This window comes from Mycetomoellerius zeteki, unplaced genomic scaffold (assembly GCF_001594055.1).
Source record: "Mycetomoellerius zeteki isolate Tzet28-1 unplaced genomic scaffold, Tzet1.0 scaffold182, whole genome shotgun sequence".
NCBI lineage: Eukaryota > Metazoa > Arthropoda > Insecta > Hymenoptera > Formicidae > Mycetomoellerius > Mycetomoellerius zeteki.
The window spans coordinates 1,162,435-1,187,057 of NW_017256778.1; the positions used below are offsets into that span (position 1 = coordinate 1,162,435).

The 24,623-nt window shown below is 38.5% G+C and overlaps 1 protein-coding gene across 1 annotated transcript in view; it reads right to left on the minus strand.

Moving 5' to 3' along the window:
- Nucleotides 1–11,291: 11,291 nt before the first annotated feature.
- Nucleotides 11,292–24,623, minus strand: part of LOC108721769 (zinc finger protein rotund) — a 155,502-nt gene continuing 142,170 nt past the window's right edge. Inside the window, exon 6 of the mRNA XM_018446516.1 lies at nucleotides 11,292–13,098. Within this exon, the coding sequence (XP_018302018.1) occupies nucleotides 11,947–13,098 (1,152 nt within the window). The 3' untranslated portion in view covers nucleotides 11,292–11,946. The remainder of the gene's footprint in view (nucleotides 13,099–24,623) is intronic.

Genomic DNA, 24,623 nt, shown 5'->3' on the forward strand with positions numbered 1-24,623 from the left:
CTCTCGCTCCCTATCAGCTGTTCGCGTCGCCTCGACAGCACATGTTGCGCGCGTGCGCGCGGGTCTTCCTTACCGCGTGAAGTTAACTACAGGTTGTAAAATTCCTACGCTAGGTGGCGACACCAACGCGGTTGGACGGTTGCGCCTTCAGCGGCGCAACGGAAAAGTTTGCAATCCTCGTCCGCTAGTTAGTTCGAGTGCGCGCATTAAACCTTATCGTATCTCATGTACGTATATACTTTTAAAACATCGGAAAAAAACCCAATTTTTCCGCAGATTTTTTCGGTTTTTTTCCTAAGGGCAGAAAAATTCGTTTTGGAAAAATTCATGCGTGCTTGTAAAACCTACCATGTTTGCTTTTCTTTCCGTAAAGAAAATAATTGCGTATAGGATACACAGTGGGTAAGTTAACTGAAATTTTGAAATTGTATAAAAGATTGAGGTCGCATAATATATTCAATAAAACATATACTATTGCACCATTAATGTAAGAATTAAAAATATAGAGTCCAAACATCATGTTTATATGATAATAACAGGTCTAGAAAATAATTTGGATTTAAACTGAATTCGTAACAAAATATTTGAAAAAAATAAACTACAAAGAGACACTTCAGGAGTTCATTAGACCGGAATGTGAAATTAGAGTTAAAAATCTGTCTACTTAAGCTTTGCTATGTACTAAAGGAAGGTTAGAGTAGGTTTTACTATAAAAATAGAAGAGAGAGAGAATATATAACTAAAAAATTTTAATAAAAATAATGCTACATAATTTCATAGATAATCGCATTAATTTTATAAAGGAATTTAGAAGTACTTATTATGTCTTTTACATAGCAAAAATAGCATTTTTCCAAAAAACCAATTTTTCGGAAAAAAATCGAAATTTTTCCGGTTTTTTTCCAGCAATTTGAAAAAAGCGGGGTTTTTTAAAACTATATTTACGTAGTAAAATAACGAGAACAGTAATTAAAAATATTTAGCAGAGCACGGAAATGGAAAATCGCGTCCTTGGAAAAGAGTCCGCAGATATCGTTGCTCTTCTTATTTCTTATCAATTCGTATGTTATAATCCGAACTGATTTCTTGTATCAAGTTTTAATGGCGACCATTGCACTTTCGCAATAAACGTTTTGGCGCCCCTGAGATGTATTTAAGGTCTACTTTAAATGATCGATAATTCGCGACAGGATATTCCATTTATAATTTTATGCGCCGTAATTTGAAAAATGTCATTAAAGAATTCTGACATGAATGTACAATTATAGAATATATATATTGTATTTAAATTCGGAATTATAGAATATAAAATATATATTACATATTAGAAATATTGAATATACATCAAAATGCATATTATATATCTATCCTAAAATTTTAATTAATTTTATTTAAATAACTACTGTATAAAAGAAATAAGAGCATTATTAAATAAATATAATTAAATGTATAGAATATCGAATTATTTTAATCATAATTTTTTAAACCACATATTTTGACATACCTCAGTAAAAATATGACGAATGGTAGATCGTCGAAAGTGGTTTCAATGACTGAAACAATACACGAATTCAATACATATATATGTCGTGTTTTAATAAAAGCTGAATCAATTTAACGTTATTTCAATGGGATTTGCAATTCCGTTGCAGTCTGCAATTTTTGTTTAAAAGAGAAACTCTTTGCAATCTTCCTGTAAGTCGATACCTTTCTATTCCCACTTAGAAGTTCGGGAGATCTTGAATTTCTCACGCATTTTGGAATCGCGGATTACGACGAAATCAAATGTCGCGTTCGCGATGATATTCGTTTACGTCCATTTATATCGACATAACGATTCGATGTTCGATTAGGTCGGATGGGGCGAAAGGGTTACAAAAGAGGCCGCGACGAAGCGGCACGCCAGTGCAACGTTGGAGTACGATAATTTTCGAGATGAGACGAGTCGCCTCATCTTGACTCGACTCCCACTGCAATAGCATCTCGCCTCGTACGCTCTCGCATCGAGATAAGACGTAAGTTCTGTTATATTTGTTAAAAAGGACGAACAATTAAGTGTTTCGATGTTTGTGGGGCGGGCGTGTCCGTGTGTATGTGTGTGTAATTGTTGCTTTACAGAGCTGTGCGCGGGACGTAGACTCTCGAGAAGACTGGTGGTAAATTCCTTGAAAATCGGATCGTTATTTCTGACGACGAATTATATCTAGAAATTCCGGACAAATTCTGCGAGGGACGAGGGGGCTGCCTCTCTCTCTTTCTCTCTCTCACACTCTCTTTCTCTCTTTAATATTACAAAGTAACAGGTAGATCTCTCGCACGCGTAACACATCATCGACGCAAACATCAGATCGGCAACGACGATTTACAAAACGGAGCTAAGCGTTTCGACAATCCTTTTCTCGTTGGTCGTGTTGCTCCTCAATTCGTACTTTAGCCGCACTTATGTACTTAACAATTTAAATTATCACTTAATTGCGACGTATCGATTCAGAGCCTTTATTTACAGATTAATCGTGACGCGACATGTCGCTTCGAAACTTAGAGTTAGACGATCGCGATTGCGGCGTTAAATATGCGAAAATCTATCTCCTTCTCCCTCTCCCTCTCTCTTTTTCGCGAAATGTTTCTCAGAAATGGAAAGCTCAAAGCAGACAATTCCTTTGCAGATTTTATGAGAGTTCTTCCAATTTTCAAATCTTTTTCGACAGTTATGACAATTACATATCCTCTTTTCGCGTGCAAATAAAAATCGCTAAATATCTGCCATCGATCGTTTGCATGACTGATTTAACTACTCGGAATTAGAACGCTGTTCGACGTTATTTTAGTAATTTAAAAATAAACACAAGAAACTATAATATATTTAGGTATAAGGGAAGCTTTTTGGCATTACACAGCGCCAAATCTTGCATTTAGGTTGCAATTTGAGAACAAAAAAATAGCCAATTACATGAGATTTTACTTTTAGTTTTATACAATAATAAATGATTTATTAGTTTTATACATACAGGGTGTAACTGAAATAACGCCCATTAATAATATAGTGCTATTTCTAATAAAAAACTGAGACGAAAGTCCTCTATCATTTTGCAATTTTTGCAATATTTTTTTTAGTTACCCAATGAGCAAAATGTCTAAAATTGACATATAAGACAGTTTTAAGATATCTTTAAGAGTTCTTTAAGAAAAATCTTCTATTTTAAGAAAAATTTTAAAATATTTCACAAAGAACACGGAAAGATATCTCAAAATTGTCTTATACCGATTTTATCCGTTGATTCGGCAATATTTAGAAATTAATATCTTGTTAACTATTGCGAAAATTGCAAAATGGTAGAGGACTTTTCGACTTAGTTTTTTTAATAGGAATAGCACTGTATGATTAGTGGGCGTTATTTTAGTTACACCCTGTATATATATATATAAAATTTATGAATTCTTTGAATTTTAGTGTTTTAAATTTATTTTTAATTTCAATCTTTTTGGATTGGAATATCTTTTCTTTTTTAAAAAAAGGAGAAACTGCGATATCTATCTTTCCACTTAAGATTTCGTAGCAACACTACTTGTGATCTAGTTTCGAGACTCAATCTCGAAAGTCAGAAAAAGGATCCATGTGAGATGAGAACGCGGACGACGTACGAGTTCCGCACTGCGAACACAGAGCAATGAGCTCCATCACGTCATATATCACATGCTTGTACATATCGTACTCGCGTTAAAAAGAATTCTATAAATGCGAAACCTACGTGAGACTTTTCCAAGGGGAGAAGGTGAAGGGGAGAAAGAGAGAGAGAGAGAGAGAGAAGAAAAAGAAAACGCGGGTCATCCCGTTCTCGTCCCCCTGAGATCTCTCAGCCACTGAAATTTCGATTGTTTCCTTGGACACCGACAGCAACACGATCGGATCGTTTAACTCTGTCAGAGAGCGGCAGATTCTTGAATAATACGTCCCGCTTGTACTCGAATGACGATCGAATCGATCGTTTTGACTCCGAGGTGATAATCTCCCGAAGAATTTCAATCCGCCGCTCTCAAAGAGTTAAACGGTGTTCGTGGACTCGCGCACTCGCGTGTGCAATGTGTGTACTTTTTTTAGTCCACTATATTCTAGTACGATAGACGTGTAGCTGGTTGCGACGCGGAATACAGAAAATCATCCCTTATGTCTATTTATTTTCAATTACATCATGTATGGGAGTGTTACAAAGTCCTCCGGCAATGATCTTTGAAAATGTCGCTATTAGTCGGTCTATCCCTTTTTAGATACTCTTTTTTATTTTTTCCTCTTTTTGTTCTTACTTTCTCTTTTGCGCTCTCCTTTTCTCTCTCTCTTCAAAAGCACGGATGGTGCTATCCTTGTTTCGTTTTAAGTACAGAAAAAAAATGCAACTAGAAAAACCAGAGTTCGCTTCGTAACGACGGAAGGTACAGTGAAAACCGATAGTCGCATCCCTCTTTTGCCCGTTGCGATCTGGAAATTGCGGGTTTATCGAAAATATTTTCATCAGTGTTCCATTACACTTGTGCGTCCACCAGTAGGATAAAAGCCCGTATTCTAGAGGCACATTTAGCGTCGCAAACGTGGCCGTCCGCTTCTCGTCTCTCTTTCTCTTCCTCTAACACACACACACACACACACACACACACACACACACACACACACACACACACACACACACACACACACACACACAACACATATATTCGCATACACATACAAACACACAGTTGTTATAAATGTATATCCATCCTGAACAGATTGGATAAACATAACACGACAATCGGACGGCCGTGTTTGTGCCTAAATTTGCAACGAAAAATTACGAATCCACATGAAGCGTTGACAAAAGAGCTATCGCGTCACCGTTAATCAATAAAAATTTTCCATTTTTTTTTCTTTTGCAAAGAGACTCGGAAAACCGCGATATACAGTGACGTGCAAAAGTTTCCGGCCAGTGACACCATTTTGTACTATAATTTATAAAAAAAGCCTGATGAAATTTTTATCATTCTCAGTGTTGATACAAGATTTCGTTACCCACATCTTGTACTAATACTCGATAATGATTAAAATTTTATCAGACTTTTTTTATAGAGTATAAAATGTCACTGGCCGGAAACTTTTGCACGCCATTGTATGTTGTTCTGCTTGTCCTTCCTCCACATATCGTGCAAAACTTAACTCGCAAAGTCATTGTTGCATTATTCGCCTTTGCAACTCTCTGTTCGCTCACGATTACAAATCGCCATATTCGTACCTTCACGTATATCTCGAAATATCACTTATATCATTATTTTCGCATAACTTGCCGCAAATCGGAATTAAGCGCGGATAAGCGAGAGGGAGGAAAGGAGAGTCTATATGAAACGATTGAAGGGAGATATCGAGAGATGTGGGGCAGGGCGTGGGAGATGACGATTAGTTGGTTCATCGTTCAGCGGTTCGTGGTTTTACAGACAGAAAATGCACGCCGCCTCTTACGCTAATTATTACTCTTCCACTTTTTTTCCGCGATCGTCGTCATCGTTGTCGTTGCAGTGTGGTCGCCCGATTCCGTGCATACGTTTTTTACGAAACATTTAGTTTATACACGTATGTATGTATATATATATTTTTTTATACATATATCTTTACAAACAGGAAACGATCAGACGATGGGACCCGCAGTCGCGTGGTCCGAGAACACCGAGCATTACCTCACATAAAGTCGCGAAAACGACTGGACAGAGCTTTGCTTCTCTTTTGTTTCTTATCGAACAATAAAATGTCTCTTTCGTACGCCTTACGCGCTACTTATGCAACCGAAAAATCAAGGATACCTTATTTTTATCTTTAAGGAGACACCAGGTGTATGTACAATTCCCGCACAATTGCATTTAATTGCGTTTAAGGATGCACTTTTTTTGTAAAATACAGTAATAATCATCTTCGCTCTTTCTCTCGCTTTCTCTCTCTCTTTCTCACGTAATAGTATATTCTCCTTAGAGATTTCTCTTCCTATTTCTCTCTTTCTCTCTCTCTCTCTCTCATTTCTTTCCGCAGAATTATACAATAAAATATCACAGTTCTGTTCGTACCACGCAATAATTAATATATTGTTTTTCCTTATTCGCTTATACGCGTCCTCTCTCTCTTACTCTCTCTCTCTCTTTCACACACTCTCACTCTCACGCACATACGCTCTTCAACGTACACGCACATGCGTTCTTTTTATCAGTTGCCTTCCTCGTCACACGCATTTTTTCTCCTAAGAGTGCGTTGTAACACACAGAGATGTAGTAGACACGCATTTGTATGCGCGCACGCGTATATATTTATTTATTTATTTCCTCGCTTTTCCTCTCGACGACTAATGGTTACGCAAGGTATGCTGGTTGTAGAAACATTCATTTACAACTTGTATACTTGAAGTATATAGTAATAATAACTATTGCCGAAAGAGAACAATATATAAAGAGTGAGGTTGCGAAGCCTTTTTCTCGAAGATGGTTTAATCTGATGGGATCTCGTTGCTGTGAATATCCGCGTACAGATACGCATTTAATTAAAAGAATATACAATACGTACAGTTCTCGATCTTGCTACGAGATCGTAGTATACAGTCTCTATCTTATATATGCTCTTATTAAATCATTCTAATAATGCAAATGTGTGTCCTCGCTACGCAATTTGTCCCGAAGAGAGAATGTCGATATTTCTCCGTTTTATACATCTAGACACGGCGATTGACGCGGACTGTAAATTATTGCTTGGAATGCGAAATTTATTTGCATTAAACGATCGACATCCGCTCGTCGACATCATCCGCTAACCCTATCGTTCTCCATGTCGAAAGACTTCGTGTTTCCCCTCCCTCCCGTGCTTCCTAAGTATTGCTAAAAGAGTGTACTCTATTATATCTTTCCCTTTTCGCATCTGCCAAAAGATCGTTGTCATTCGAAGGAACTGATCGCGCGCGAGTAGCAAAGAACAACTTCGTCAATCGGTACGTCCCGCAATGACATCCTTCAATTTTACGAATATCGCTTTTTCTTTCTTTTTTTTCTTTGTTAATTTTTGTTAATTATTGCCCCCTCCCCCTCCTCCGAAACACTCTTCTTCGTGTCGTAGGATAGATGAAAAGTTCCCTTTGACTTTAGTATGTCGTAACACATGAACCCTCTTGTCCTTGTATGTATACACGACGAAAGAATAATTGGACGGCATCTGTCCGCGAAGTGTTCGCGCGGCGCGCTGGAATCGAGTGCGCTCGAGTGTCTCATGAAATTTATCGTAATCGAATGTAAGAAACGAGAGACAGAGGATTGCGACAGAGAATCAGCGAAGGATGAAATGATTCGAACGGCGTTACAACGGAAACGAAATGGCGCACGACAGAAGGGAGAGTCGCGGTAACGATTAGCGAGGGGGGAAAACGATTTCCTCCAATCCTTTTACCAGCGAAGAAGCGACAAGTTACAGATGAAAAGAATGTATTACTCCAACCGTGCTGTTTCTATCTTTGTCAAATTAAAAAATTCATTCTGTTTTGCTCTCTTAATTTACATCATTTTGACAAAACAAATAGATCATTCCAGTTAATGAGGAGAAAGTTCATGCCACAGAAAAGAAAACGCGCTGAAAATGCGATTAAGAGTAAAATCTATTTTCTGAAGAGAGTCCTTTCGTTTTATTCTTTCATGTAACTTGTGCTTCACAATCCGTAAGTACGCGCGAGTGTAACTACGTGAGAGGAGAGACACGATATATTCATTTTTTTTAATAATAATATATTTTAATAATGATATTTTAAAAAAGAGGCATTAACAAAATTTCTTTTATCCCAATTTAAATCAGCAATTTTGCATCCTTAGAATAAAAAAGTAATTTATATCAATCAGATTAATTATGGAAAGAGATCATGTATGTGTGTACTTACGGATCAATGCAGATTAAATTCAGACACGTGAAAGACACCTCGGCCCTAATGTGCGTACCAACATTTAATATCTCTATAGAAACATTAATGCACAGTGGACGAGGTGTATATTTTCTTGTTCCGCATCGTTTCGACGTTCTTCGTAAATTTTCAATCTACAAATCGGAACATGATAAATAAATGTCGTCTTTCAAAAATCAATAATCACTGGTGCAAAATAGAACTCTTAAAAACAAAGGACGAAAGGAGGGATTATTGATAAGAGAGAAGGGAAAAAAAGGCCAAAATAAATTTAACCTTTTGTGTCAGAAAACAGAGAAACAAAATAATTCAGCATCACATAAATCGAGAAACTCTCCTTTGCCTTTATTTTAACACGTGACAGTTTATTAAACGAAATAATAATAATATTAATAAAATATTAATAATAATAATAATATAATCAATGAAACTAAGGATAGGCAGAAGAAATCACATTTAAAGCGCGGGGTCGGAGTTTCTTATCTTGCATCTGTCCCTTGTTTTCATGCGAAACTATCTCTCTCTCTCTTGTTTCATTTCCTATATACGTATCTCCAATAGTAAACCAGAATGATGGGTATCTGTCTATCCTTTTGCTCTACATTTCAATCGATTATATGATACTCTTTTTTTTATCCCATTGTCTATTTGTCAGGATGTATGCTAGCAACTCGAGATTTCTTAATTGTACATAATCGCGCGCGTACGCGTAATTAGAAGTTTGTCTGTTCTTTCTCTATCTGATGTTTTTTTTTCTCTTTTTCGCGTTGATTTAGTTTGGGATATCCAGAGATAGCGGGTCGCATGCCGTATTGCAAAGGAGTCTGCTACACGCAGCAAGAAAGTGGATCTACTTCGAACGTTCTTCTATACGCTTTATTACCCCTCGTCCCTACTCTCATTCATTGTCCTATCATCTTCTTAATAACAACGTAATAGTTTTAAACAACTTGAGCATAGGTAAGGCGCGGACGTGACATCCACGGGGTTCGCTCTCTCGTCGACTGAAACCGCGATTCTCTCGACACGAATAAAAAAACGGAAATAAATTGGCACCGTTAACACCTTCCCTCGTCGTAAATTACTATACGTCGACAGTGGTGGAAATAAAAGTGAAATTTATATACGATTAAAAATGCAAAACTCAACGATCATGCTTTCTGTATCGTTTACGAACAACGTAACTCGATTTAACGATTGGTCACGCGGGAACCCCGAAGGAGAGCGCGTCTAACGCCGTAACAACAAATTATCTACAATGGTCGCATATACATGTTCATCTTTCTCCCTTTCTCTTTCTTTCCCTCCCTCCTTCTCCTCTTTCTCTTCTTCACGCGCACACGCATACGCACGCAACAGATTATACATAAGATTATTTAGATATTAGGAAAGGTACTTAGAATATCGTCATTATTAGAGTCTGTTTTTTTCTTTACCTTACACACCTACTAAATATCGATCAAAATATTAATCAATTTTAATAATAATAATATTAATAATAATAATAGTAATAATAATGAAAATAAAAATAATATAATATAATAATAATGATGATCGAGATGACAATAATGATGCTGATAAAGATGATGACGCTGGTGATGATAATAATAATTTTTTTATTTACGCATTTGTATATACGTATATGCATATATAAATTTATTAATTAATATATGAATATACTTATATATTTATAGCACCTATTTACAAAGAGGTCTCCGTGCGGCTCTCTTACAGTGTGTGCGTGATGCTTTTATATATATATATATTATATATATATATACATATATATATTTTTTACAAAAATATATATACATATATATATATTGTATCCGTATATATTTCTAAACGAGATTCTCGTGTATCTCTTTATTTATATGCCAGTCTTCGCGGTTTTTTATAACTTCTCTTCGTTATATGCTTTCGTTATTACTGGCGCTTTCGCATAATCTTACGAATGTCTTTTCGATAATGCGAAAAATATAACTTTTCGCTCGTTTTTCGTATAATCTGCCTATCCATTTTCTTCCGCGTTATACGTCAATATAATATTCGCATGTACCTTGTCCTATTGTACCTAATTCCTTATCTTATCAGTCCGCATATTCCGTATATTTCCTTTCAGTATACTTGTGTCCTTAACAACAATTTGCTTTGTAAATCGTGACAAAATTCTAAATTAATTAAAACTTGAGTCACAACGCATTATGAGAGATTTAATTTTAACTAAACTGCAAAAAATTACAATTTTCATAATCGTAGTAATTTTCATTCAGTGCTCTTGAAGCATATGTAGAAAATGAGGAATGTAAAGTGAAGGAAAAGAAGTGAAACAAAAAGAGTAAAAGAACTAAAAGAAAATAGAAGAATAAAATAATTCTATAATAAATCTTGGAACATAGAATGATAATAAACTCAAAATATTTTTCGAGTTTGAGATAACGTAAAAAATAATTCCAGTTGAAACTTCGATGATCCGAAACGATTTGACAAGTAAAAGTAAAGTGATAAAAAATATATCAGGGAATGTCAAAAATGAACATTATTGGGGTCAAAGAACTTATAATTTAGAAGAAATTTATTAAAAAATTTTCTACTATATATAGCTCTTTGTAAAAATATAAATCATTGGTCATTTATAAATGATCTTTAACGTTCGCAACTAAAATCTTTTCTGATGAACTGAAGAGGAAACCGGCTCACACAGTTCATAGTCAGTACGTATACTTTCTAGCATTATGAAAGTATATCGTCCATTCGAATACAAGTTAATCCATGATCGTGCTCCACTTTATCATTCAAATGTCAGCTTTAAACGGCCGGCGTCAGATCGTATGGATTATATCGCGACGAACGCGTATTGATGAAACTTTCTAGCACGTAATTGGCACGCATGATTATTGGCGAGGATTAGCACGCTGAAAAGCGTAGAGAATTTGAAACAGTCGAGTAATCGATTGTATCTTCAACTGACACAGAGATTAGATTTAGTTGCGTGAAAACAACGAAAGAGTTCTTGATGACCGTTGATTATATCGATCAACAATAATTAGACCAGTATGTAAACATGTAGTCTTCGAGGAAACTACGTCACGTCAGTCTTATTATATCAAGGAATGTAAACCAAGGTTTCCAACGCGTTACGCGGGTATACTGCGAAATAATATGTCTATGTTGATGTGATTTCAGAATGTTGGTTAAATATTGCAAACAGTATTTAAGAATGATTTCAATTTTGATAATTGTGATCGGATGCAATCTGTAGAAAAATTTAAAAAATAATGAATTTATCAATCCTACAGTTTCTAACTTCGGTTTACCAATTATAATTACCAATTCGAACATTAATCGGTAATCAAATCAATGAACTAATTTTGCTTTAAACGAATCTGTTCTTTTCCTGCGCGTAACAATGGATTCTTAAGTTTGATCAATATATCTATATATGTGTAAATATATATAGATATATGTGTGTGTCTGTGTAAATAACATAAGCATGTAAACGCATCTAATTGAGTCATATATATACGGAATCGAAAGGATCATAGATAAGATTACAAAAAAGAAAGACACAAAAGGGGGAGTAAGAATGTGGGAGAGCGTAATAATTTTATGTTATCGAAAATAATTTCGATCTTCGAGCACACATCGACCTCATCTCGTATTTCTTATCCGTTTCCCAACGATAATTTTCACGCTGTATTTTAACCTACTGAAAAATCACAAGACCCTGTCCTTTTTACATACATACCTGTTTATATGCGTACAAGACTAACGCAAAGAAGGGGCTTCGCTCGCGAGGGATTTACTTACACCAATGTGGTGAATAAATTAGATGGGTAAAGAGATCACGGAGAAGAAAACGATCGAGCTTCGATGAAGAGCCAGCGTCATGACGTACCGTGTCACGCGAAAAGCAGAAGAAAAAGGATAGAAGGAGAGCCTCAGGCCGAGGCAAAGAGCGCATGAATGCTTTCTGAGGTTAATTTCCAAAGATCAGGCAGAATTACTGCTTCTCTTTGAGACCACCTAGCAACGCATGGCTCTCCATCGTGGCACTGAGATTACTGAGATTGCTCAGGTTCCCTAGATTCCCCAAATTGCCCAGATTGCCGAGATTTGGCTGGTGGGCGTAGTTCCTAATCTGGTGAAGGCTGATCAGCTGATTCGGGAAGGACGTGGCGTTCTGATTGCTGGTAGTGCCAGGCGTCACACCTGACGACGAGGATGTTGGCGACGACTTCTGCGTCGTGTTGAACGCTTCGTAGAGGTACGGTCGGGACGCCGGATGATGGCTACCAGGATAGTGCAGGTGATTCAGCGGGTTTAACGGGTGCTGCATCGAAGAGATCGAATTGATCGAGATCGACGATATCGGCGTGAAGGCCGAGCTGCTGTTAGGATGATGATTCGCTCCTGGTTGAGGCGTCTGTTGCCTCGAGTCGTTCTCTATAGACTCACCAGCGCGATGTCCGTGTCCCGGCAATAACATCTCCGGATTCTGATTCTGATGGTACTCTGTGTGATGGTGTGGCAACCTCTCGTGCAGGTCTCCGATCACTGTGTCCGGGCTAACTTTGGGCCAGTAGTGGTCCTGATGGTGAGCGGTCATCGCGTGTATCGACGGCCTGAGGCCCGTGCCGATGATCGGCGGTCTCTTATCCGTTCTCTCTGCGTGTTTTTGCATATGCTTCGCCAGATAGGTCTCCTGGGTGTAACTCTTACCGCAGTACTGGCAGATGTGCGTTTTCAGGTGCTTCGACTCCTTGTGCTTCGGTATGTGCTCGAGCAGACTTGGCTCATCGGAGAAGCACTTGTAACAGGAGTTACACTTGTACGGCTTGTCGGTCTGGTGGCATCGGGAATGGCTCTGTAGGTTGCTCAATTGGCTGAACGCCTTCGTGCAGCCAGGATGCCGACACTTGTATGGCTTATCGCCAGTGTGCGTGCGGATGTGCTGCTGTAGATGGCTCAGCTGGGTGAACTTCCGTTGGCAAATCTCACAACGGTACGGCTTAATGCCCAGGTGGATCCTCGTATGCTGCGACAGGTACGAGGAGTTGGCGAACGCCTTGGAGCACTGCGTGCATTTATACGGCTTCGCTTCGCGCATGTGAATCTGCGTGTGGAGCTGCAGATCCGCCTTGCTACCGAATATCTGCAAAAAGAAAAAAATACTTTGGTGTCAAAGAGAGAAACATAAAAGGAGAAAAAGAAATAAAAAAATATATCTATACATGAGTGTGAATGAGATGCGAAGAAATAAGTCGTAATCGATCTTAGAAATTCACGCCGATCGCACTGAAGGAGACTTGATGTTTCCTTATCTAAAATGCAAATTAATAACTTCCTGCGCGCACGTGACACAGTGTACGGGACAGGAGCGTACTTTGAAATGGCAAACGTTCGTTTCTGCTACAATATACGGCAGAACAATACGAGGGAGGAAGGGAAAGAATCGGTTGTGAAACAATCTTTATTGCCGCGCGACGTTCGCTTCCCTCTCGTTTCCATGACGCGCTGACCGGACACGTCGCGCCGGTATATTTATAAATAAATAAATAAACGAAAAAAGAGGAGCACTGCCACCAGTAGCTCGAGCGTATATACACGAGGCGGGGAGAGGCTGACCTTGTCTATCACGGCCTAGCCTCGGGGCATATCCGACCGACTGGCTTCGGGTACCGCATAGAGACCCCCCTCCTCTTCCTCATACTCTAGTGTGTGTATATCCTCGCTCTTTTCTTCCTTCATCTTGCCGCCTCGCTTTGTCTCCTCCTTTATCCCCCATCTCATTCGCCGGTTCCTCGTATGCTAGTTTCTAGTTCCTCTGATCTCATCTGACTTCTTTTTTTTTCCTTTTTCATACCTCTCTCCGCGACAGCGTGGACAAGCCGACGATCAACGATTATTATCACCTATCCTTCCCGATATCTTTCTCGATCGCGCTAAACGCTTGTCGCACGCTTGTATTATCACGTCTTATAATACACAATTCAAATGAATATTCATTTCTTATACATATATTAATCGCACGATTGAGACGTGATTGTCGCGCACAATTATCGTACTTTCATACACAATTTTCAACGTTGCACGAATTCATAATCGAACATCCACTTTAATTCCAATTGTACCTGTAATCTTAGAGACGATAATATATTTTTCAATATTCCCTGGCTTTATTACAAACGTGATTAATTAATCAAACGTGATGTAATGTTCGATGCAATGAGTCCTCGCATCCGGGGATAATCGCGGTACAACCCTCCACCATTTTCGACCTTCTTACTTTCTTTCGAAATTTCCGTCCCGTCCACGATGGATCACTAATGCCGCTAAAACGTCTCATTCATCCGTAATGACGCGCGCGCATCATTACCGAATAATAACACCGGTCACGAGATCCGTGATGCTCCGAGGTAACGATCGTGCGGGTATTTCGGCTTCGTGGAAAGGGCAGCGAATTGTCTTCCGACGCCGCGGCGGACGAAGGTATCGCACCGGAATGACGTGTCGGAGTCGAAGAAACGATCCTGAACACGCGAGGAACGACGTGGTGGAGCGAAGAAGCCAGTTTCCTGGCGTCGCCTCCGTTCGACCGAGGTTATTACGTAAAACGGCGGGTTCCTTTCTGAAACTATCCATCGCCACGCCCGAGGATCTAGGGCGAGGATCCAGGTCCTTCGCGTGGCAAGGGCCCAAACCTGGGAGGATGACCGACTCTCGTTACCGCGCTCGACGAGGGCTCGTTATTTCCAGCTGGAAAACTTCTAGATCTCACGGTTCGCGTAAACAATAACTCACTTTGAAATAATTTACGCAACTCTTTGATTAGACGGATTGTACTTATAATAACGGCGAAGCAAACATTTCACGTTTACATTACAGATTAATGTTCTATCAATGTAGATTAACTTTAATTTCGGTTTAATTTATTCTTTATCTTCTTTTAATTCTAAAAATTAGAAATAAATAAAAAATAAATTAAACCGAGATGAAAGCTAATCTACATACTTCTGGTAGAAATGAACACGAGTATATCGAAATATGTCAAATACAGTTTCTTCGGAGGAGATTGCTTTGGAGGTTGCTGTAAGCATTTTAAATCCTATTATCATATAGTGCGGTAGGCACAAAGACACACAGACATACTTCGGAGTCTTGATTTTTATGACTTTACATCTTCGCGCGCTATTTAACAGAAGCAGGAAGAGCGATAATCCAAGCATGCTAACGGCAAGTCGGTTAACGATCGCTTTACGGTTGTCGTGGATCGTGATTTATTCGGTAATCGATCGACGGTCTCGCTCGAGGCTTCAACGGCTGACTTGGCGCGTCCTTTAACGGGTTGGAGCTGCTATTTTTTTTATTTCCTCCTTTCGAAACACGTCCTTGCCGGTGTCAAGTTCGCGCATAGTCCACGTAACGCGATAGTCTGTTACGCGTCATTCTTTTCTTGTTTTTTCGTTCCTTTAGCGCAGCAAGCAAATGGCAAATCTGAGGGGCGCGAGAACAATTAGAAGAGACAAGATGAAAGAGGAAATATTATTTATATTATTGACACATATAAATTGTTAAATCATAATCATATCTAATTTTTATTTACGATTCATTTAAATTATTTAATGTTCTTTTCTTTGCAAAAACGCTGTGTAAAGATTTAGTAAATATATTTACGAATGATAGTTAATTCTACAATAGTTAATTAAAATAAGGAATAATAAAAAGAAAGAAAGATAATAAAGCCGTTTTTCAGATCGGAATTAAAGTAATCATTGCCTTTTCCATCTTTTAAACATCTAGTATTCGCGCAAACTTGAAAACAATTAGATGCAGGGTCGAAAAATTTATAAGTAAATTCTGGCTTCGTTCGCGCACTCTTCGCCGTACATGATTACATATGGTAGAATAAATGATTAGCTTAGTCAAGGTTTCGTGTCTTGCGGGATAAGTCGTTGTGGTAATACAAATTACGTTAGTTCGTATCAATGAATCAACAAATCAATGCTTCTAATTGATGGACTTTAAACTTTGAGAAAATTGTTCGCTTTGCGAGCTGTGAAATTTATTTAAAATAAACGAGACGAAGTGCCATAAATCGTAATAAAAATACTAACGATTCCAAAAATGGCGATTCGGTCAGCTTCGCGGTCTTTAAATTAAATTTTATCTCTTCTATTCGTTGATTTAATTGCGAAATATTTGGAAAAATCGAGGAAAGCCCGCTGATTGGCAGACTAAATATTCGCGTGTGGATCTTCTCTGCGAGAACTTGGAAGAGATCTCATGCCATTCAATGGACTTGATTCAATTAAAGAATTTCTCGATGCAAATCATGGCGGCGCCAAATAAAAATTGGCGGTTATAATTGACAGAAGAGGCAGTTTAGTCGACCGCGGAGATGCAAGCGCGACTTATTCGTGCAGAATTTGAAGGAAATTTCGTTGAAAGAAATTCCGGATTATACGATTAAATGAGAATTAATCTGTAATGCGAGCACGACGCGATGAAACGAGCGCTGTGCGCGACGGCTCAAAGTAGTACTCTCTCACGAGAGATGCGCCTTCAAGAAAAATAATAGCGATAAATCCAGAAATTACGTCGGCCAGACTGTGCGCAGGTATGCGAAATTAGCGCCTCTAATTACGAAACCGGCGAGGAACTATGCCCGACGGGCAACCGGCTAGTCCTCCTGTCATTTCTGATTAATCGACGTCGATTTACTTAGGCAATACTTAAGAAGCCGAGACGAAGTACATTTGCCGTGACGCAGCCGGGTATATAAATCGTACACTCCGGGATCATCAGAGGGATTTTAGAAGCGCAAAGGCTCCGTGCCGTGTTAAATTCTCGAATCGAAATCAAGCATTCCTAAGTTCTTTTTAAACAAAGATCTACTGACGAGTCGTCGCAGTCGCAACGCAATCGTAAGTTTCACGATTCTTCCGATGAAGCGACGATTAATTTATCAAACGTTCGCACCGCATTCGCGTCAATATAACGATTAATCGACATGTATTTATCTCGTGTATCTAAGAGTTCAGAATGACGATTGTACGCGCACAGAGGATTTCGTCATTCAGCTCGGAGTCTGTAGCGTTGTGATGGATGACGGTCGCTTCGCATCTAGTCTCATCTGTGTATATTTGCCGTTCCGTTTCCTCGTTTGGTTCTTCAACCTCCGCGAAGTAGTCTACGAAGTAGCCTCGGGGCCAGATCTCATAAATTCAATTTAAATATTTCGACCTTAATGATCGTCAGACGCGAGAAGGAAGGTAGAGGCGACAGTCAAGGTCGGTGTCGGCGTCCGATAAAAGTACATTTTAATTGAGCAATTGGCAATGTCTTATTGCAGATACCTCTCTCTGCAATTTTTATACCTTTTCCTCCATATTTAATAAGTTTGTTTCGAGGACACCGAGAAGTATTCAAGCGGACTAACGAGACGCAAAGTTCAAAAGAATCTTTTAAATTTCAAAGTCCGTGGTATCTCAGAGCTCCAACACTCGTAATCCTGCCACGATCCTCACGTGAATTCTTAACGATTCTTTTCGATTACGCAAGCAAAATTAGTGTGTTAAAAAAATCGTATATTAATACATTTATTTGAAATATAATACATATCATGTATTATACATGCATATGTACAATGGACATATACTTCCTTTAGGTAGAATAAGACGGTAGAATATTCTATAGTGTTCAATTTTTTACAGAGATTTTAAATGACTTATGAATTTATATATATTCTGCCATGCGCACTGAAATTGATTTGCATTATCGCGCTTATAAAATAAAGGCACGTGTGTTCACAGCTCCTCGGATGGTAACGTTACTCACAGCATACCGGAATTATAAAATATTCGATAAGCTGCAAAGTCAAAATAAAACTGCCGAGATAATTAATTTTATGGAATTAAAAGGCTTCTAAATGCGATTGAGTTCGTTACTATTATCGACGTTTCACTCTCTTGCGTTTATCTCGTAAAGCCAATTCATTAAGGCGATAAAGATGTGTAGCGATCTTTTTGCAAACAAAAGCTCAAGCTTTGAAAGCGGCTTATTAATCACGTAAAACGCCATGGTGATTAAGTGGGGATGTAAAAGTCACTCAAGTTTTCAATACTTCATATGCGAAATAATCGAACTTATTAAAAAATCGTGGAAACATCCAATAATTGGCTGAAGCTTGTCAACTTCACTTTAATCAACTTATCCTTTTAGACACGCTTGTCCGTACCTTTCGATTCACCGCAAGTCTTACTCGATTCCTCTTATTATTTATATTGTTAAGCATATTATAATACTTATAATAAACTTTATTAAACTTTAATATTTCTACATTATAATATTTATCACAACATTTATTGCTAAAACAATATCGTTAGAGCTAACGTTGAAACTTGAAATTTTTTTATAAATTATAACAATTTATAATATTCATATACATATGATCTTCAGTTATAATTTTTTAGTATCATTGTATTTAATATTAACCATGAATCAAGTTTATTTGTAGGTCGTTTATTTTTATAATTACACTATTCAATCAATAGTAATAGCTATTTCGCGATCGATAACGTGTACGAAGCGATGACATTCTGCTCACGAGTACTTTGACGAGCCGATTTTTTGCGAGAAACAGTTAGAACACGCTGGGAAATTTTCTCGAGAAAGGTATTTGCGTAAATACTAGTTGGAAATCCAAGAGTTAATGAACAACACAGTGCGCGTGTAGCAGCGTAACAGCTCTTGCTCCGGTTCTCTCCGCTCGCCCAGAGCACCGCGGTCCGGAGAGGTCGGTGACAACCTGTTGATAGGAATTTTCGTAGCCGAGTTGACGCGCCGGGTCAAAATCAACCCAGCAACGCGATAAACTACAAGCGCTGCTTGCCGTGATACTCGGATAATTGCGGCGATGCGCGCATACGCGAGAGATAATTTCAAAACGCTTCGGAATGCTCTTCGCAAACTCGCGCGTTTAACCGAGGCAAAGTGGAAATAATTTCGCGAAAAGCACTCGCGAAACGGCGGGATCTACGATTTTCAGATTCATCGAAGAGACAGATAGAAGCCGCGGTTACGTAACTGTCGATTAACGCCGAGACACTACCGCGTCCTGATACCGTTGCAGTACGAAGTGATTCGGAATCAACAACCGAAACTGAGCGGAATTAACGATTTAATGAAAGAAAGTGAAAGTATCGATAATAGCAGCAAGTAAAGTCACGTTCGGAGATTTATCTGATAAATATAAGAGTTTACTGACTTATGTTGCGAATGATCAAAATTCTTGACGATCCTAAATTATCTAATATACTTAAGGAAACAGGAGAGTAAAAGTAAATTCTTACAATTTTGGAGACATTTAAAAGTATTTATACCCGTATGACTCATTTTTCTTTTTCTCTCTTTCTTGTTCGTCTTCTCTCTCTCTCTCTTTTTCTCTTTAACGTAGATCCCAAAAATCCTCGAACTCGTGCATAAAATTATAATAAATTTAAAAGAATCGCAGCTGGTGAATTGTGGCCTCGTTAAAAAATTTAAATTAGTTGCAAATCTCAGTCATGCTGGACACGTGTCATGTAGGGCAATCCGGCGTCTGACAGCGACACGATTATGGTTATCGGGCGACACCACGCTCGCACAGTTCAGATCGTCTAATATCAACGATAAAAGGTCTGTTTGCGTTGCTTAAAATTCTCAAAAATTTTTTCACTTAAAAAGAGCTAAATATATATTTAAGCGTTGAAGAGAGAGAAAGCACAAAGATGCTATACTATTAGATATCAAGGGAGAGCAATAGTAACCTAATCTCTTAAGTTAATATATAACATTTTGTTATTTTTTACTTCCATGTGTCAAAATGTGAATTGATTTATTTCTGTGGTTAGTTTCAATGTAAACATCATTCATATTAAGGGGTATATACATTTAGTAAATAATAAACTAAATCTGTCAAAATTTAATATCTCATTTAATATTATATCATTTTCTTGAACTAAATTGTTTCAGTCAAATTAATATATTATGGATAGAAGTAGTGGCAATCTATAGAAATGATAAAAAATAACTCAAATTGTGGATATAATTTGACAATATAAATTTAACAGTGTAAGTGGAAAGAGTACAAGCAACGCGAATAGACCTAAAGTCGATGGTGAGTAACGATCATTATCCAGTAAATTTATCCAGTAATATGCGTTCGTCACGGATCCCGCATATCGCTCGAGAAAGAGAGATGTCTATTATTCCGAAGATTTATTCTAATAAAAGGAAACTGACTAAGCGGATTCCTGGTCGATCCAGAAGTACGATTTACCGGAGCGGCGATTTACGCAACGCGTCACGTCTCGGTTGACAGGTTTTCAAGCCATCAGCTCCGCTATCATTTCCCCTAGCAGCTGACATTCTCGAGCCATACGTTTTGTCTAATGACACGCGGTGATTGTACACGAAAACGACGGTCAAACAAGTTTCGCGCAACCGCATCGCGAAAACCCACGATGTACCGCGATATATCGCGACACGTGACACACGACTGCCCGCACAAGTTCGTTATTATTTAGCCGCGATAAAGCTGACTGTAACTGTAACATTCGTCGGGAGTTACTTCCTGAGGTTATCGTCGCTTGATAATACTGTATCCCGAAGAGGAGATCCAAATACAATTAGGGGAAAACATGCAACTGATGTTCATGTTCATCTACATAGTATGAATATCAAAAATTTTTTTTTATATTCTGACTATTAAAGACTACGAAATTGTGATGATGATACGGATAAAAACAAAAGTTTTGCGCTGGCATTTGCTAATCACTGAAAAAAAAGTATAATAATAATATAACAAGATAGAAGGTTGAGGATATATTATCAGCGAAAAGAGACGATGACGAAATTGATAAAGTTTCGAATTGACCATGAAGAATCGCTTTGATCGATTCGATTACAAACGGTCGCCGAAAAGCATTAGCCGATAATTTGACGGTAGATACGTGCAGGAACGAATGTGCGAACATTCGGATGATAATAACGGAGAGAATGATTTTTACGGCGTTGGGAGAAACGACGGAGAGAGAGAGAGAGAAAGATGGAGAGGCGCAACGATCAAAACGGTGGTGACCGGTTTCCGATCTTTTCTCTCTCGGGGACTCGCCTCATCCTCGTCTACGACACGGCAGCTGGCAGGTGCCTGGGAGAATATCCGCCCGATTCTTTATCTACCCAATTATACAATCCCTTGTCTAATTGGCTAGTCCCTGGACCACCCTAACGAAAAACAAGAACAATTGCCTGCAGATTCCTCTTCACGCCATCCGGCGACTTCCGTACGCCGTTATGTTCTTCACACTCGATATCTCTGTTTCCTCATGTCGTACATATTACGCAATTGGGCAGCGTTGCGTAAAAATGATTTAACCCACCAAATGTCGGTTTTACATAGATTAAGCTTAAAATGCTTACGCTGCTGACTCGCGTGTTTCTGTTTGTTTAAATTTAATCTTTTTAAATTCATAATATTGTTCAACTGATTTGTCAAATAACGAGCATAAAAGTTTCCTCTTTATTTCAAGATAACTTTAATTGCAGATGAAGTTTTATAACAAATCTCTTTGTTATCTGGCAACGCGTATTCAACGCAGTTTTTATATTTTCTTACACATGCCGAATGATAAATGGCATTACTCTAACGCGAGGGATTAAAACGCACGATCGCGTTTGAAACAATATACAGTAATTATGGATCGAGTTTAAGCTGGTAGTTGATTGGCCGCGAAACCGCTATTCATTAAACCTGCAACCGCGCTTATCGAGATCACCGAGCACAAACTCTAAACAGGTCATACTAAATCAGTCATTTATACGCGAGCCTCATAATCAGACATCACATAGAGTTCCAAGTTCACAATTTGGCCAAATAGTTTTGTGATCAGTATGATCGACCTTTGCGGCTCGAAACCACCGCCGACCGATGATTAGTGTTTTGCAACTAATTACACATTACATTGGAATTCGTTAAACGGTACCTGATCGGAAACCAGTAAAAATATTCGATTACATTTCCACTGGGACATTTCCGTCAATCCAGAATTTCTGTGGTAGTTAATCATTCATCTAGAGAATCAAATTATTTCAATACAATTGACGAAAATAAAACTTTATTTCTCGCTTAATCCTAAATAGAATTTCTATTTAAATTTAGACTAATTGTCTGATTAGTCGAAAAAAATCGAATTTCATTTTTTTTATACGCATTGATACGGCAGGTATTCTTTTCATAGAAACTTTTTTGAGTACATCAACGATGTTTGTATATCAGAATAGTTGTGGCAATTCGCTCAGTAACGGTAGTAACTCCAAATTCCGCGAAATCGATGCCTGCCTATGAAAGAATAACGCACGATCCAATTTCTGTTGGAAGCAATTCGAAACAGACGCAGCAGTTCATTCTCTCCATTCCTGCCATTCATTAACGTAGACCGTGGTTACTAGGAACGGTTTCAGAATCGCTTTAGCCTCGAGACGCGAACAAAAACCAAGCGGTAGCGCTCGCGCTATAGGAGAAAGAGTAATTAGTAAGAGAAGAGGAGAGATCAATGTGTGTGGAGGACGTTGCCTTATCCCCAGAACTGTATGGTGTTATAGACCGTTCGGATACGGCGTTCCATGAAATAAAACATTTTATAAAACACAAAAAGCGCTTCTCTCTTTATGCGAGATAATATTTCATTAAATAGCAAAACGGGTGCAAGTAAATTTTATCGTCGTAAATTTTGCGGGTTTCATTGAACGCTGTAGTAGACATTGGATCGAATGAAAATACATTCTTTTTTTTCGACAAAATTTCTGTATTGTGCTTGCAAAGCATCACTTTCGATCGCGATAACATTTATCACGCGAGCGAGTGCGTAAATGTAATACCGTCGGTAAAACACTCGCGCATGTCTGAGTGACTGGAATGGCTACCGCTACGCAAATGCGAAAAGTATTGCAACTCGTAAGCAATTACAAGCAGAGGGGACAAATAAAGAGAGAGAGAGAGAGAGAGAGAGAGAGAGAGATGCAAAGTGATTCTAGACGGAATGTAACGTCGTTGTTTATGGACATGAGGTGTACTCGTGCGGTCTCCGGGTTAGAACGACGCGAGCCAGACTCGTCAGTGCGGTGAAATAAAAACTGCCCAAAGGCATCCGCGTGAGCGGGAACGAGTGATGGTCGGTGGTGAGATGAGTGGTAAGGAAAAAGCAGAGAAAATTGATACGCGATGAATGGAACGCGCAGAAGAAACATGAGCAAAAGGAGGCGCGATCATTTTTCCCGTCGATGTTTCCGCGCTCGTAGCGTAGAGGAACGCATTCGCCCGCAACAATTGCTCGTCGTAAACGACGGCCTCTCCCGTAATTCGCGTAGCCGGGCAGTGATTGAAATACGAAAGAAGCATATTTCCCTCGCTGATTATAAGCTTCACAGAGAAGAGCGATCCTCCTCTCTTTTCGAGTCGATATAATTTCAGAGAACTTCATCAGAGAGAGTCTACTTTATCCGGTTTTTCCGTTCTCCGTGCAGTGTCGCATCGCAATTGATTAATAACATAAGTAAAACGACTCAGAGATGGTATCATGGAAAAAAATGACTTGTTAAAACAACTAAAAACTACGCTGATACAGCCGTAATATACCGATAGTCAGTTTTCCACTTTAAAGTAGTAAAGTAGTACAGATGAATATAATTAGCAATTATAGATAACTATACTGGTTGTAATAGTAAATTGTAACAGCAAATTTGTTAATACAACAACGATAACTTTCTGTGAAAATCAATCCAATATATAGATCAAAATTTTTAACAAAATATGCTAGCTAAGGTGCATACTTTTGCTACTGTAATAAAGAAAACTTGTTATATTAGCAATTAACATACTGATAATCGTTTGCAGATGATTTCTTTATTCGACCATCAAATCTTCTCAATTATAAATGTTGAATTCGCGCAATAAGCTATAGCTTTGCTGAACCACCCAATCTATTCTTTCCTTGATGTAATATGTTAATATAAGTGCATTTGTGTTGCAAACAAATTATAAATAGAGAATATTGCCTCGCCGCGGAGAATACAGGTTTTTTGATAAATATTTCACTGTACATATACGTACTTTACTCAAAGCGAGGTACTACCCTCTTATGGTACGCGTGTCATCGAAAACAGGGAGGGCTCGCGACTGAAATCGGGATAGTATCCCTCGGTGTCCCGCGGCTATGATAACTGCGGAACCGGAATGCGGCTCCTAAGGGAAGGATTTTTTTTCTATTAGCAATGCTAGCGCATACGCGTGTACGCACACCCTAAAAGGCGAGATGCGGCGGCCATCTGCGCCCCTCATAAAGGTGAGCATATGAACACAGAACGCATACAGCCTTTTTCGAAGAGATTGGTTTTAGAAATAAACGCGTATCGGTTCGACGACATGCCGATCCTTGATAATTAAAATCAGCATTGAATAAACGAGACGAAAAAATAAGATCTCTCAGAACAGAGATTAAAGACTCTTAATATCAAAGTAGAACAAGTAGAAACTGCATAGGGAATAAATGAATGATAAAATTCAATGAGCAGTTTGCAGAGTTAAATATAAAATTTACACCGAAATATTTAAGCACTTAGATCTAACATGTCGTGTAG